General features: G+C 36.4%; 1 protein-coding gene across 2 annotated transcripts in view; it reads right to left on the reverse strand.

Annotated features, from left to right (window-relative positions):
* Positions 1-13,871, reverse strand: part of Spt6 (transcription elongation factor Spt6) — a 73,984-nt gene that overhangs the window by 38,445 nt on the left and 21,668 nt on the right. For both annotated transcript variants that reach the window (XM_065232262.1, XM_065232261.1), the window contains exons 5-7: positions 6,031-6,203; positions 4,302-5,962; positions 1,876-4,227 (exon numbers count right to left, since the gene is read on the reverse strand). In XM_065232262.1, the coding sequence (XP_065088334.1) occupies positions 1,876-4,227; positions 4,302-5,962; positions 6,031-6,203 (4,186 nt within the window). The remainder of the gene's footprint in view (positions 1-1,875; positions 4,228-4,301; positions 5,963-6,030; positions 6,204-13,871) is intronic.

Below are 13,871 nucleotides of genomic sequence, written 5' to 3' on the forward strand. Positions count from 1 at the left end.
CAATCATGTTAAGCAGTCCGAATGACCGAAGTAACAATCATTTCAAACTGTACATTGGACAATTTTTGATCAATGATTTTCTTAAATAAATGAAAGTAAATTTGGATGGGTGTTTTTGTATATCATACAATGATAGAAGAGCAATAGCTTGTATCGCTTAACTCGATTTGTTTACATTTGTTACATTGGTCTCTTTGAAAACCTCTATGGTACTATCCCTAATACAAATAACCATAAAAAAGAGCTTAACGACCATTTGTGGGATAGTTTACCCATCCGGGATACAGTTTGTTTATGGTATTTGTTTATTAGGGATCCTTTCACTTCACCGAAAAATCCCATAAGAAACTGTCAATCATTTCTAGAAGAGACCATTTTTCGACGGTGCCGTCAACGCCAATAATGGAGCACGAACGAAGGCGATGAAGCACACAAAAATGAAAGTATCAAAGGCAGCGCAGGTTGCTATGATTTTCATTCAAAAATAAGTTTAAAATTTCCCAATGGTGAAAACATGACGATTGAGTACTTTTAACTGAAAATCGAATTCAAGTGTTTTTGAGTGTTTTTTTCCTACCGTGTTTGTTAATCTATTACCCAAAATTTTGTTAACGGTTCTTAGCGTGTTGAAAGTTTTCCTCCTGTCAGTTGCCAATGTGCGGTATGTAAAGAGGGATGGCAGATATATAATCTGCATTTTCTTTTATTAGTTTGGATTACCTCTAAGCTTATTGTACATTCAAACTATAGCAGATATCACGGTATTTAGGCACTTTTGATATCATATTATATTAGGTTATTACGTTATTAATATCAACTATAGTCTGAACTAGAGTCGGTGTATAATGAGTCACGCCAAGAGTGAAGCCAAGTCTACCTATTGAACTGTCAAACCGGCTACCTATCGTGCAAAGTAAATAAACATTACGATGCTATGAAAGATCCACGAAAGGTATTGCAATATAATATAAAATATAATCGAAAAAATGAGCATAAATACGCAGTGAGCGTTAAATTGTCATGGGATACGCTCGGTAATGATTAGTAATGAGAATTTCTACTATTTTTTGTTCAGATTATTTGTCAAAATCACTGATATAATGATTTACTACAGCCGCAATATTTTTTCTCTCGCTAGAAGTCATTTGAAATTGTTGTAGAAGTCCTCTGTTGCCAAGTGAAAAGAATTGGAATGTTTCGAAAACCGTGATGCAAGTTCAACTGTTTTTCTCTTGGTGTGACTCATTATACACCGACTCTAGTCTGAACGTAGTACAATGTCATGACGTCAGGGTAGGCGTGTAACATGCATGAGAAAGCTAATACTGTTTGTCACACCTTTTATTTGACTAAACGTATGAATTGATTACACGCTTAAATAATAAGGCCACGAATGTTTTTAGTCACCTTTCTCACTGGGAGATATAACTTATGCGTCTTTTCAGAAATATAAGGGAATTCTGGAAGTGAACCATATTGTTAATTTATAATATTTGGTCAAGCCCTATCCATTTGGTTAAAAATCTTTAGAATTTTCCACTGAATTTGGTATCATTAGTGATGATTTTCTTAAGGTGGTCAAACTGCCCCGCTTTCTCCTATACTGCTATATATTTTTTCATTCGCTGTGTCATTCAACCGGAACATGAAAAAATAGCTAAATAGCTAAAAATAAGGGAAAATACATAATTCAATGTCCCCTTCTTTTGAACATGAACTGCTCTTTCATATGTTTTGAATAACATATCATTATAAAAAAAGCAGTTCGATATAGGCAATAAGATGCTTTTTCTCGCATTTGGGTATTATGCCCGAATATTTTTGGAATTTGATTATAGGTTTTTATCCTAAGACTGTTGTGAAAACAATACTTACTGTTGAACTTTGGTGATCCTGAGTAAGGAGTACGCGTCACTGATGAACTACCCCGAGGCGTACTTGCCGGCGTTGCCATGGGAATGGGATCACGGAAATGTTCTTTGAACCATTTAAGTAGTGCATTTACCGAATCGAAATTCTGGCTTCGGAATCGGTAGCCCTCCGGTGTGATGGTTATGTATTCATGTTTATATTTCGTACGCGGTAAATATGACAGAAGAAACTTTCCGGGATAATTTTTCGCCACTGATACAACGTAGTGGATTTTGTTTGGATTTTTCTTTTTCTCCTCTTTGAGGAACTCCTCCGCTTTGTCCTTCATGCCTCCGTCAGTGTCCTTGTAGTATTTGTAGTTCAACAAGTCGCGTGCGTAGGAGGCCATAGGACTTATATACCTTGCGATAATTTCGTCCAAGTCCTCGAATTCCTCGTTACCGATCAACAACGACTGGCCCAAACTGAAATCGTTTTCTTTTCCTTCTTCACGCACATCGATGTGTTGGTAGATGTCTTTCGTTACTTTCCATGTTGCCGTCAAGTGATCTGCACCTTTGCTAGAGGGTCGCACAATGACCTCCCCTTGATCCAACTGATCTAGGAGTTTCAAAGCTTCCGCGTAAGAAATATTGTGGAACGAAGGGTGCACAATTACCCTTTTTATATACTGTTGTCGCTGTTTTTGTTTCTTGGTTTCTGTTTCCTTCTTGTTATCCTTGTCTTCAGTGTCTTCATCATAATTTGCATCTTTTCTCGGTCTCCATTCATTGTTTTTATCTGCCAAATCCGAGCTTTTTGACGAGCAATCCAAGGTGAACCGTTCGACGTCTATTTTCGTAATTCGCACATGAATGGTTTGACCCATCTGAACTCGCTCTTCCGGATTCTTCACATGCTTGTCGGAGATATTTTTTATATGAATAAACCCTGTCAGCCCGTTGTCGAATCTCACGCGAACACCAGTGGCTTGTCCAGGACACTCACCGGCATCGAAGTGGTTCCATACTTCCGAAAGCTCGGGAAACTCATTCTGCATACAGAAAGGACACTGCCACAGTCCGGTTTCGTCGTTTCGGACAGGATTTGCTTGATCCAGTTGATCACCTTGCGGTTTGCGATGGCTGATGCCAGCCACGGTAGCCAGCATCATTTTACCAACATACAAGGATTCGGGAGTTTCCTTCGTTAAGTAATCGAACAATTCTTCCGCAGTCACAGAGCGGTACGGAGTTCGAAGATCCTTGTAGCGAGAATTCAACTCAGCGCGAATGTCATAGAGCGTAATGCTCTTATTGCCGAAACCTTGACGTTCCAATTCCACTGCAAACGCGTCCAGATCTAGATCCTTCAAACGTTCAGGGGATTCCAAAATTTCTTCCAGAGCGCCGGCGGGGTTGGCATCTTCATCGTCATATTCCAATGCATCCACTGCCATTTTGCGAGCCCACTCATACGTTTCCGGATGAACGCGTGATCCGTCTAAAACTTCGACATAGGCTTCCGTGCTGTCACCGAGGGAATTTGTATCGATTTTAATAAAACCGGAACAGTTGATGAATACCTTCGGGCCCATGTGACAAGCAGTGACCAGCTGCGTTCGATTTTCCAATCGTTGATTCGTTTGCTTCAGCACTTTGATTAGGGCTTGCCCTTTTCTTGGTCCCAGCCCGCAAATGAACTGTACCAAATTCAAAGTGATTGAGTTTTGGACAGTGAGATTAATATCCACACCAACTTCATTAGTTCGGTTAATAAATTCTAGGTACAAACTTTCCAGCAATTCTTCTTTGCATAGCTGATCTTGCAGCATGTGGTACCGCAAACATAAGATTTCCTCATCAGCGTTACACAACTGCGAGAATTCCACCAACGGATCTTGTATTCTCCTCGCCAGCGAAATAGCTTGCCGGAGAACAAAAGGATATTCACGAAAATCGCTAGTTCCTTTGACAGAGTTGGCGTACACTTTTGCCAGCTCGTTATCCATGATTTCAACTGCTATCTCCGGAAACTGCTCCTCATCGACCAGGGTCTTTACACATTCTTGAAAGTCTTTCTGAATCATCAATGCTTCCCTGGATTCTCCGCCCACCGCAATCACATGGGGTTTTTTGTTTCGGATGAAATCAGTGATCGACTGCAGATCCGCCTCTTTGAGGGATTTTTCATCCTCTCTGTGAGTGTTCTTCCGCTTCAGCAGATGGGGAATCCGCAAATAATCTGTAATTTCACCATCCGGAGCCGTTATAGCCGCAAACGCTGATTGCGAATAGTCAGGAACGTATGCGACTCCCATGACACGGATACCGCGTGATGTGTCCCAATCGTAGTCATCATCGTCTACATCAAACGCTGCGAATAGAAGGGAAAGATTAAGGTTTTGTTTTACAACCGAATGAAAATATACATCATAACGTGACACTCACCGGGATTGAAAGGTGCTACTTTAATCCAATTGTACAGCTTCCGGCAGCATATTTTGAGAACCGATTCCTTGGACTCTTCCAGCAGAATGGCCTGCAACTCCCGTCTCAAATCTGGCAGAACCATTTTTGTAAAAGCCAACTCGACACACTCCGAACGCAATGTGTTCCACTCCTGAACACTTTTGGAGAATTCATCTTTCTGATACAGGGCCTTCATTTCGTCAATGATGTCTCCGGATGTTGTACCCTCAATGCGCTCGGAGATAGTTATCGTTAGGAGTTTATCATCTTGAGCCATCTGCAACTTCAGAAACTGATCACCCGTCATATCTCTGACATGTTTTTCCTTTATATACTTCATCGGATAACAAGCATGGTTTTCGTCTATTTCCTTGATTCCTTTTTTCGTCGGTCGAACACTGAGTTTTGCACGTTCGTAGTAGAACTCTCGGACACATTTCCTCAGCAAAGGCTCTCTAGCAAGCTGCCTAGCTACCATAAATTTCCCAGCATGTAGTACATCCTCTACCGTTGTGAACCGGTTATTGATATATTCTTTTGCTATATCCGCTGGATCACAAGCTTCCTGGTCGACCTCATGCCGTTGATAACTATCTCGGGCGTTTTCAGCAAACTTTTCAGGAGTCAAGCCAAACCGTTTCGCTAATCCACTTAATCCCCCCTTGCGACACATAGCGTACGGACCAGAATCAATGTTGAGCTTTACATGTTCTTCTGTATATGGCTCTTCTTCAATTTCCAAGTTCTCCAAATCAATACTTTCGACGCCTTCTTCACTAGCCTCGAGTGCCTTTCTTCGAGCTTCCAGTTTCTCCTGGCGTATGCGTTCGCGTTCTTTACGTTTCATTTTTTCTTGCATCGTTGGGATTTCGTGTGCGTAGTACAGCAGGAAATGATTATGAACGTCTCGTAGCTCCTCCTGGGATTGAGCCATCCTTAACCGGTCAAAATCTTCATCTTTGACTACGCGTGTTTCATCGGGAATCGGTGCATCTGGATTCTCCATGATCTGGTCAAGTTGATGATTACGCATGTTCTCGAACAGTTTTAATAAATTATTTTTCCTCACTGTGAGCTGACACCATTTTGAGTCGTACTTGTAAACTTTCCATAAATCGTTGATGTTGAGATCCGGCTGCACGTATTCTTTCCTGTAGAAGGCAATGAATGGTACTTCCAGATGCTGATTTCTCATAAAATCGAGAGCCTGCTTGATTTTGGGAATCGCCGATGAAGACTTTCGAGTGTATGTTTCCTGATTGGATACGGGAGGTTTGCAAAAAGCTTGCTTGAAGATCCATTCGGCTTCATCCTCCAGTTCGTTGGAACCTTCCGATACTTGCGTTACTGGTACATCTCGTAGCTGCATTCGTTCTGGTATATCTGTTTTTCTAATTTCATTGTCCAAATCAGTAAAATGACCCCTTTTCAGCTCGCTAGGTTCGAATATATCGAATATGGTCTTCTTAGCTGTCTTCTTCCTGGCTTGTTTCTTCGGTCGTTTAGCACGCTCTTCTCCTCCTTCCTCCTCGTACTCATCGTCAACTTCCGACTCATCTTCGTATTCATCTTCATCGTATTTATCGAACTCTTCGTAGTCAAAGTCGACCCCGAAAATATCCTGTCCTTCCTGAAGTGACCTGTAAATGCAAATGTAATCTAGTTAAAAATGCCGTATGGAAATACAATTAAATGTTGATCCTCTTACGCGTCTGTGAATATGTGCTTTTTCTTCTTGCGCTTATCGCTTATAGGAACACCATCGTCATCGACAATAAAATCGTCAGCGTCGGATTCTTCATCCTCCTCATCATCCGGATTTTCCACGGTCGTCATTTGAAGTTCGCGGTTGCTCTCCCGCTCAGAATGGTGCTCCTCGTCCTTTAAACAGTGATTCAATTTAGTACTAGTATAATTTATTACTTTCATTGGGGAAAATATTTGGATATGGGTTCCAGAATGATGCGTCGATGAATAAATGGAAAATTATTCCAGCAATTGACGAGTGCACGGATGGATTTGAGTTCACTCACTCGACAAAAAGTGACACAACAGCGGGGCCCTGTTTACTAAAAATGAACACATATATGTTCATTTTTAGTAAACAGGGCCCCGCTGTTGTGTCACTTTTTGTCGAGTGAGTGAACTCAAATTCATCCGTGCACTCGTCAATAGTCTTCTCTGACGTTTGTGAATTGAACAAGTAGTAGTGCAGAACTTTGGGTAAATTCAAAGGTTTTCTTGCACTAATACTTATAATTTACCCCGAGTTCTGCACTAATACTTGTGCATTGACAGTTCCCGCCGCCTGTGTGAACAATCATGCAAATATTTTGTATGAACCATAGAGATTGCTAAAGTGTGATTGTGTCAGTGATTTGTTTTCATCTGGAAAATTTTTCACTATGAAGTTTTTTTTTCCCGATGAAAACATTTGCGTATACGTATACGTAACGTAGTGTGCATACGATAAACGTCAGCAAGCTCTATGGATTTGCCCCTCCCCCTCTAAAGTGTCTGCATGGTATAAAGGATGTTACGATCAAAATGTGGTCAAACAAGAATGCGTGTAAATGTATTAATTTTTTTTATTGAAAAAATCAAATATATACAGGGTGTTTGGTTCCGGGTTTTACATATTTTCAGGGTAGATAGGACTCCTAAAGTTATGAAAAAATCCCCATGAAACATAGGGTCGGAAATGACTGCTAAGTGAGTTATTGAACATTTTATGTTTTTTTGTATTGCCAACTTTGTTTAGCTATATTTTTTTAATCTTAATGTGGTTTTCTGATTTCAACATACCAAATGAAAGATTGAAGTCTTAGCTATCAATGCTTTCTAGAAAAGAACTCGATTAAAGTTAATTATCATACATTAAAATTGAAAAGTATGTTGAAAGTACCGAAAAAACTGGTGTAATTTCATACATTTTAGTGTTTTTAAGTTAAATATTTTCATTTCTGTTTAATTAATTGTTCTACAAAACATTCTCCATGCAGTTCCCTAGATTTGTGCCTTTGGTAGTAACCTTGTAGGCTTTATGGTTTCTTCGTAATTATTGATTTAAAACAGCCATAAAAACTTGTGACGTTTTCTTAAAATGCGCTATAGAGCAATTCTCTACAGATTGACGAATTTTTTATTTATTTTTTTTAATTTGTCGGCTCCGATTTTGATGAAAATTTGCACAGTTGTTCTTTTTTTAGTAAAGATGCCAATTTGTGTTATCAGTTCTTCAAATTGAATCACGACTACTTTTCTAACAGGGCCTGTGTAAAAATAGTACTAATGAGTTTAAAAATTTATATTGCTGAAACGCTTTGTTCGATTAATTTGGTGTCTTGAGCAAAGTTGTAGATATTATTTTGGCAATAATGTTAAAAATATACACTGTAACAAAATTCGTTTGTTTCAATGAAAAAAAATATATTTTTTATTAAAAAAATTAATTTTTCAAAAAGTACAATTTTTCGTTTTAAGCCTCATTGAAGCTCATAATGTTTGCTACTAACTGGCAAAGTTTGGTGATGGTAAACTCAAAAACAAAAAAGTTATGATTTTTTGAAAATTTCACGATTTTTACATTTACATTAAAAACACATGTTTTTCAACCGTGTATATTTTTTCAAGAATTGCATTTTAATTTTGCACAACTTTCTCGAAGACACCAATGCAATCAAGCAAGCCGTTTTTGCTATGTATTAAAATGTTTATTTTATAAGCGCTTTTCTACACAGGCCCTATCGGAAAAGTAGTCGGGGTTCGCTATTACAATTTGTAATAGCGAATCCCGACTACTTTTTTATTTTAAAATCTCAACTTAAATCCACAAAATACATTTATCTGTTCTTTTTTACTTTTCTTTTATTCGAAAACCTTATGGACAAATGATACATAATTTATTTTCATTGTAATACACTTACTTTCTATTTTTATTTACATCACTTCTTAAATACATCGAATATTTTGGCATCATTATCATTACAGTTTGAGTATCGTTTGGCTTCTGTACTTTTTGAGAAATTTACTTTTTTAATAATAAATATAATTTTTTTCATTGATACAAACGAAATTTTTTACAGTGTATATTTTTTACACAATTGCCAAAATAAACTCAAAAACAAAAAAGTTAGGATTTCTTGAAAATTTCACGATTTTTACATTTTCATTAAAAATACATGTTTTTCAACCGTGTATATTTTTTCAAGAATCGCATTTTAATTTTGCACAACTTTTTTCAAGACACCATAGTAATCAAGCAAGCCGTTTTTGCAATGTATTAAAATGTTTATTTTATAAGCGATTTTCTACACAGGCCCTATTGGAAAAGTAGTCGGGGTTCGCTACCCCAAAAAGAAGCACCATGAAATCAACGAAGGTATTAGACAGAATCTTTTCAACTTCGAGCCTGAGGCTGACGAAGTGAATGAACTCAAAGAAGTTTTAGAAAACATGAAGGAAAAGTTTTCCAATGCATCCACTGCAAGAAGTGAAACATTATTAATTTTATTGTTATTGCCTTAGTCATGGTCAACACAAAAAGTTATGGATCAATTTGATGCTAGTAGATATATTGCAACAGAGACTAAGTTGATAAAGGAAGGTCATTCGTCAAAAACCGCAAAATATGGCACAGCCTTAAGTGATGAAACAAAATTGGCAGTCATATTTTTTTTAAAGATGATATAAGCAGGGCAATGCCTGGTCAAAAAGATTATGTGTCTGTGCAGAAAGAAGGAAAACGACAAGCCATTCAAAAAAGATTACTAATGATGACTTTGAGAGAAGCTTATAAACGATTCAATGAAATTCACTGCAATGTAAAAATTGGATTCTCTTCATTTGCAAAACTCCTCCCTAAGCAATGTAAACTTTTAACCAGCTCTGGAACCCACAATCCCGTGTGCACAACGCATGAAAACATCAATCTAATTTTACACAGTTTGGAAAAACTTAACCATTAAAATGATGTAAAAACGTTCACTGACAGCCTACTTTGTGAAAACAAGACAACATATTGCTCTCTACGGTGTTGTGAAGATTGTCCAGACTCTTCCGCATTAGAAAACATTTTATTAAAACAATTAGAGGAAAAATGCATTGATCAGCTTTCATTTGAACAGTGGGTTACAACGGATAGATGTGATTTAGAAACTATTGTAAAGCCTGCAGACGAGTTTGTTTCATTTTTCTGCTTGAAATTGACAAGTTTGATACCACATGATTTCATAAAAACACAGCAATCTAATTTTTTGAAAACTGCACGAAACAATTTGCAAGAAGGTGAATTTTTAGTTACTTGCGATTTTTCCGAAAACTACAGCTTTGTGTTACAGGATGAAATTCAGTCTCATCACTGGAATGTCTAACAAGCTACCATTCATCCATTTGTTGTATATTTTAGAGAAAATATGCAAGTTAGACATTTAAGTTTTATTATAATTTCTGAACAGTTAAGGCATGACTCAGTGGCTGTTAACTTATTTATTTCTAAAATGATAAGTTTTTTACGCATTAACCAAAGTAAAAATATCAACAAGATTTATTTTATGTCCGATGGAGCCGCGTCACAGTACAAGAACCGGAAAAATTTAGCTAGCCTTTGTAAATTTAAATCAAAGTATGGAATTGAAGCCGAATGGCATTTCTTTGCAACATCACAAGGGAAAGGTCCTTGTGACGCTATTGGAGGTACAATAAAACGCATAGCTACTAGAGCAAGTTTGGCCAAAGAACGTGAACATCCAATAAAAAATGCAAGAGAGCTTTATAATTGGGCAAATAATCGAAAAGAAGAAGAATTAACAAAATTATCATTTAGTTTTGCCACAACAGAGGAATACGAAAGTATGGCTTTACACCTCAACGAGCAATATAATAATGCAAAAATAATTCAATGAACTCAAAAGTTTCCTTCTTTCATTCCTGTTTCAGAAAATAAAATTAAAGCCAAACGTTACTCAAACTGTAATGATAATGATGCCAAAATATTCGATGTATTTAAGAAGTGATGTAAATAAAAATAGAAAGTAAGTGATAATAAATTATGTATCATCTAAAAAAAAGTAAAAAAGAGCAAAAAAATGTATTTTGTGGATTTAAGTTGAAATTTTAAAATAAAAAAGTAGTCGGGATTCGCTATTATAAATTGTAATAGCGAACCCCGACTACTTTTCCAATAGGGCCTGTGTAGAAAAGCGCTTATAAAATAAACCTTTTAATACATTGCAAAAAAGGCTTGCTTGATTGCTATGGTGTCTTCGGGAAAGTTGTGCAAAGTTAAAATGCGATTCTTGAAAAATATACACGGTTAAAAAACATGTGTTTTTAATGAAAATGTAAAAATCGTGAAATTAAAAAAAAAACCATAATTTTTGAGTTTACCATTACCAAACTTTGCCAGTTAGTAGCAAACATTATGAGATTCAATGAGGCTTAAAACGAAAATTTTCAAAAATGTACTTTTTAAGAAATTAACTTTTTTAATAATAAATATAATTTTTTTCATTGAAACAAACGAATTTTTTTAACAATGTTTATTTTTTACACAATTGCCAAAATAATATCTACAACTTTGCTCAGAACACCAAATCAATCGAACAAAGCGTTTTGGCAATTTATATTTTTAAACTCATTAGTACTATTTTTACATAGGCCCTTTTCAAAAAGTAGTCGTGATTCAATTTGAAGAACTGATAACACAAATTGGCATCTTTACTAAAAAGGAACAACTGTGCAAAGTTTCAGCGTAATTGGAAATGATCGGTCAGGATCGATTTGCGAACTGATATTAAAATAGGATTTTCCATGTTCGCCAGTGACCGTCCGAAACACTGCATTTTGACAGGGACAAGTGGCACGCATACCGTATGCGTTTGTATGTATCATCAGAACGTTAAACTTATTTTTAAAACACTACAAAGTAGACAATCACTCCCAGATGGTGTTGATTCCTATCACGATTTGTTTACAAAAATAATTTGTCAAAATCCAAGTGAACAATGCTGGCTACAGTGTTTCGAACATTGTTCAGGAACGCAAATTTTGGCCACAGAACTAATGACTATTCTTAGTAACGGACATGTTGAATCAATACAATTCAAACAATGGCGTCAAGTAGATAGATGCATTATGGACTTAGTTGAAATGGACACACATGAATTTATTGATACTTCTTTAGAAAAATTATTTAATAGCCGCATAACTTTATAGCTGAGTAACAGGCAAATTACTTGAAACACGTCAAAAGCAATTTGAAAGCTACACAATGCATCATAATCTGTGATTTTTCGGAAAATTATTCTTTCGTTGTGCAGGATGCAGTTCAAGGCTTTCATTGGACGAACACCCAATGTACTATTCACCCTTATGCTATTTATTTTAAAGACGAAGAATCGAACGATTTGAAATTTACTAGTTTTATTGCAATTGCTGATTTCACTAAACATAATTATGTCGCAGTTCGTTTATTCCTTACGCATTGTCTAGCGTCCATAAAATGTAAATTGCCAGGCTTACAACAGATTTACTTTTTCTCAGATGGATCAGGAAGCCAATTATTTTTAATAAGATGACCGCTTTTATATAATTTATGCAACATGCAAAAAGCTTTTGACATTGCTGCCGAGTGGAATTTTTTCGCAACTTGTCATGGAAAGGGCCCTTGTGATGCTTTGGGAGGAGTATTGAAACGAAACGCTGCGAAAGCGAGTTTGCGAGGCCACCATATAACAACGGCCCAAGAACTTTTTTCATGGGCTATTTCTAAGCCAGATTCAAAAATACACCATCAGTTTTTTCGGAACCCGATTAAAATAAAATGGAAAGAAAATTGAAAAACCGTTATATACGTGTGAACCAAACCCTAAAAACGAAAAGTATATTATTATTTTTTCCCTTGATTTGTTTTTCGTCAATCTTGTTTTCCGTGCTGAGCACCAATGCTACCGACGCCAGGAAGGCAGCTCCCACACCTGGACCCTACCTATCGACCCATCAAACTCATGAACCAAGATGTTATGCCTCAGAACATCCCGGCGGCGCCGACTGGGATTGAAACCAGGCCTGCTGGGGTGAGAGGTAATCACGCTTACCACTACACCACCGGCGCCGCTAAAGTATATTATTGTCAAACGGTATTCATTTTCAACGGAAGAAAAATGTGTGAAATTGTAATTAAAGAAAATAAATGCTTCATGTTTTAATTTTTTTTCTTCGACCTCGTCATTATTTGTAGCATTCAAGTACTTCTCCCAGAACTTTGATACCAAAATTAATAATGTCAAACTGAGGCCTGTTTTAAAACCACGAAGACTTCAATGGGGTAGGGGAGTCCAGCCAAAGTATACGCTCGGTAAAAATATTTTAAAATTTTAGTAAAGTGTACGAGGGGGGTCAACATGGATATATAAATATATACAGGGTGTTTGGTTCCGGGTTTTACATATTTTCAGGGTAGATAGGTCTCCTAAAGTTATGAAAAAATCCCCATGAAACATAGGGTCGAAAATGACTGCTAAGTGAGTTATTCAACATTCTATGTTTTTTTTTATTGCCAACTTTGGTTAGCTATATTTTTAAAATCTTAATGTGGTTTTCTGATTTCAACATACTAGATTAAAGATGAAAGTCTAAGATATCAATGCTCTTTAGTAAAGAACTCGATTAAAGTTAATTATCATACATTAAAAATGCCAAAAAAAAACTGGTGAAATTTCATACAATTTAGTCTTTTTAAGTTGAAACTTTTCATTACTGTTAAAACATTCTCCATGCAGTTCCCTAGATTTGTGCCTTTGGTAGTAACCTTGTAGGCTTTATGGTTTCTTCGTAATTATTGATTTAAAACAGACATAAAAACTTGTGACGTTTTCTTAAAATGCGCTATGGTCACCCTATTCGTTCGTACGTTCGGCTGTTGCCGTGGACTAATTAATTAATTAATTTAGCTTTATTTAGGAGGCTTTCAGCCTTAGGCTGGTTCGCCTCCAAATCGCAGTGGACTACGTACATGACGGATTTCACACCAACTCATCCAGTGGTTGGCAGCACCCTCTCAGAACCTTATGGAACTTTGTGGGTGTGGAGACTTAGCAATTTTAAGCAACTTTGCGTACTTATTTTTTTCAAAATTTATCTCGCCTAACATTTGATAAGGGTCAAAGTTTTTTGTCGATTTTTTTTTCAAATCGATATAGCTTAAAAATGACAAGCCCTACAAAAAAGTGATGTATGGCGAACTTTTAGCAAATAATCTGAAATTTTATAAAAAAATTTAAATAAAATAAAAAATCGGTTTCTACACTCTAAAAAAATATATTTAAAAATTAAAAGTCATTTTCCCAAAAATGGTACCCCTCAGATTTGCTTGATATTTTTTCTCATTTCAAAATTTATCTCGCCTAACATTTGATAAGGGTCAAAGTTTTTTGTCGATTTTTTTTTCAAATCGATATAGCTTAAAAATGACAAGCCCTACAAAAAAGTGATGTATGGCGAACTTTTAGCAAATAATCTGAAATTTTATAAAAAAATTTAAATAAAATA

This window comes from Ochlerotatus camptorhynchus, unplaced genomic scaffold (assembly GCF_037179485.1).
Source record: "Ochlerotatus camptorhynchus isolate MF236.1 unplaced genomic scaffold, CSIRO-AGI_Acam_v1.1 ptg000366l, whole genome shotgun sequence".
Lineage (NCBI taxonomy): Eukaryota > Metazoa > Arthropoda > Insecta > Diptera > Culicidae > Ochlerotatus > Ochlerotatus camptorhynchus.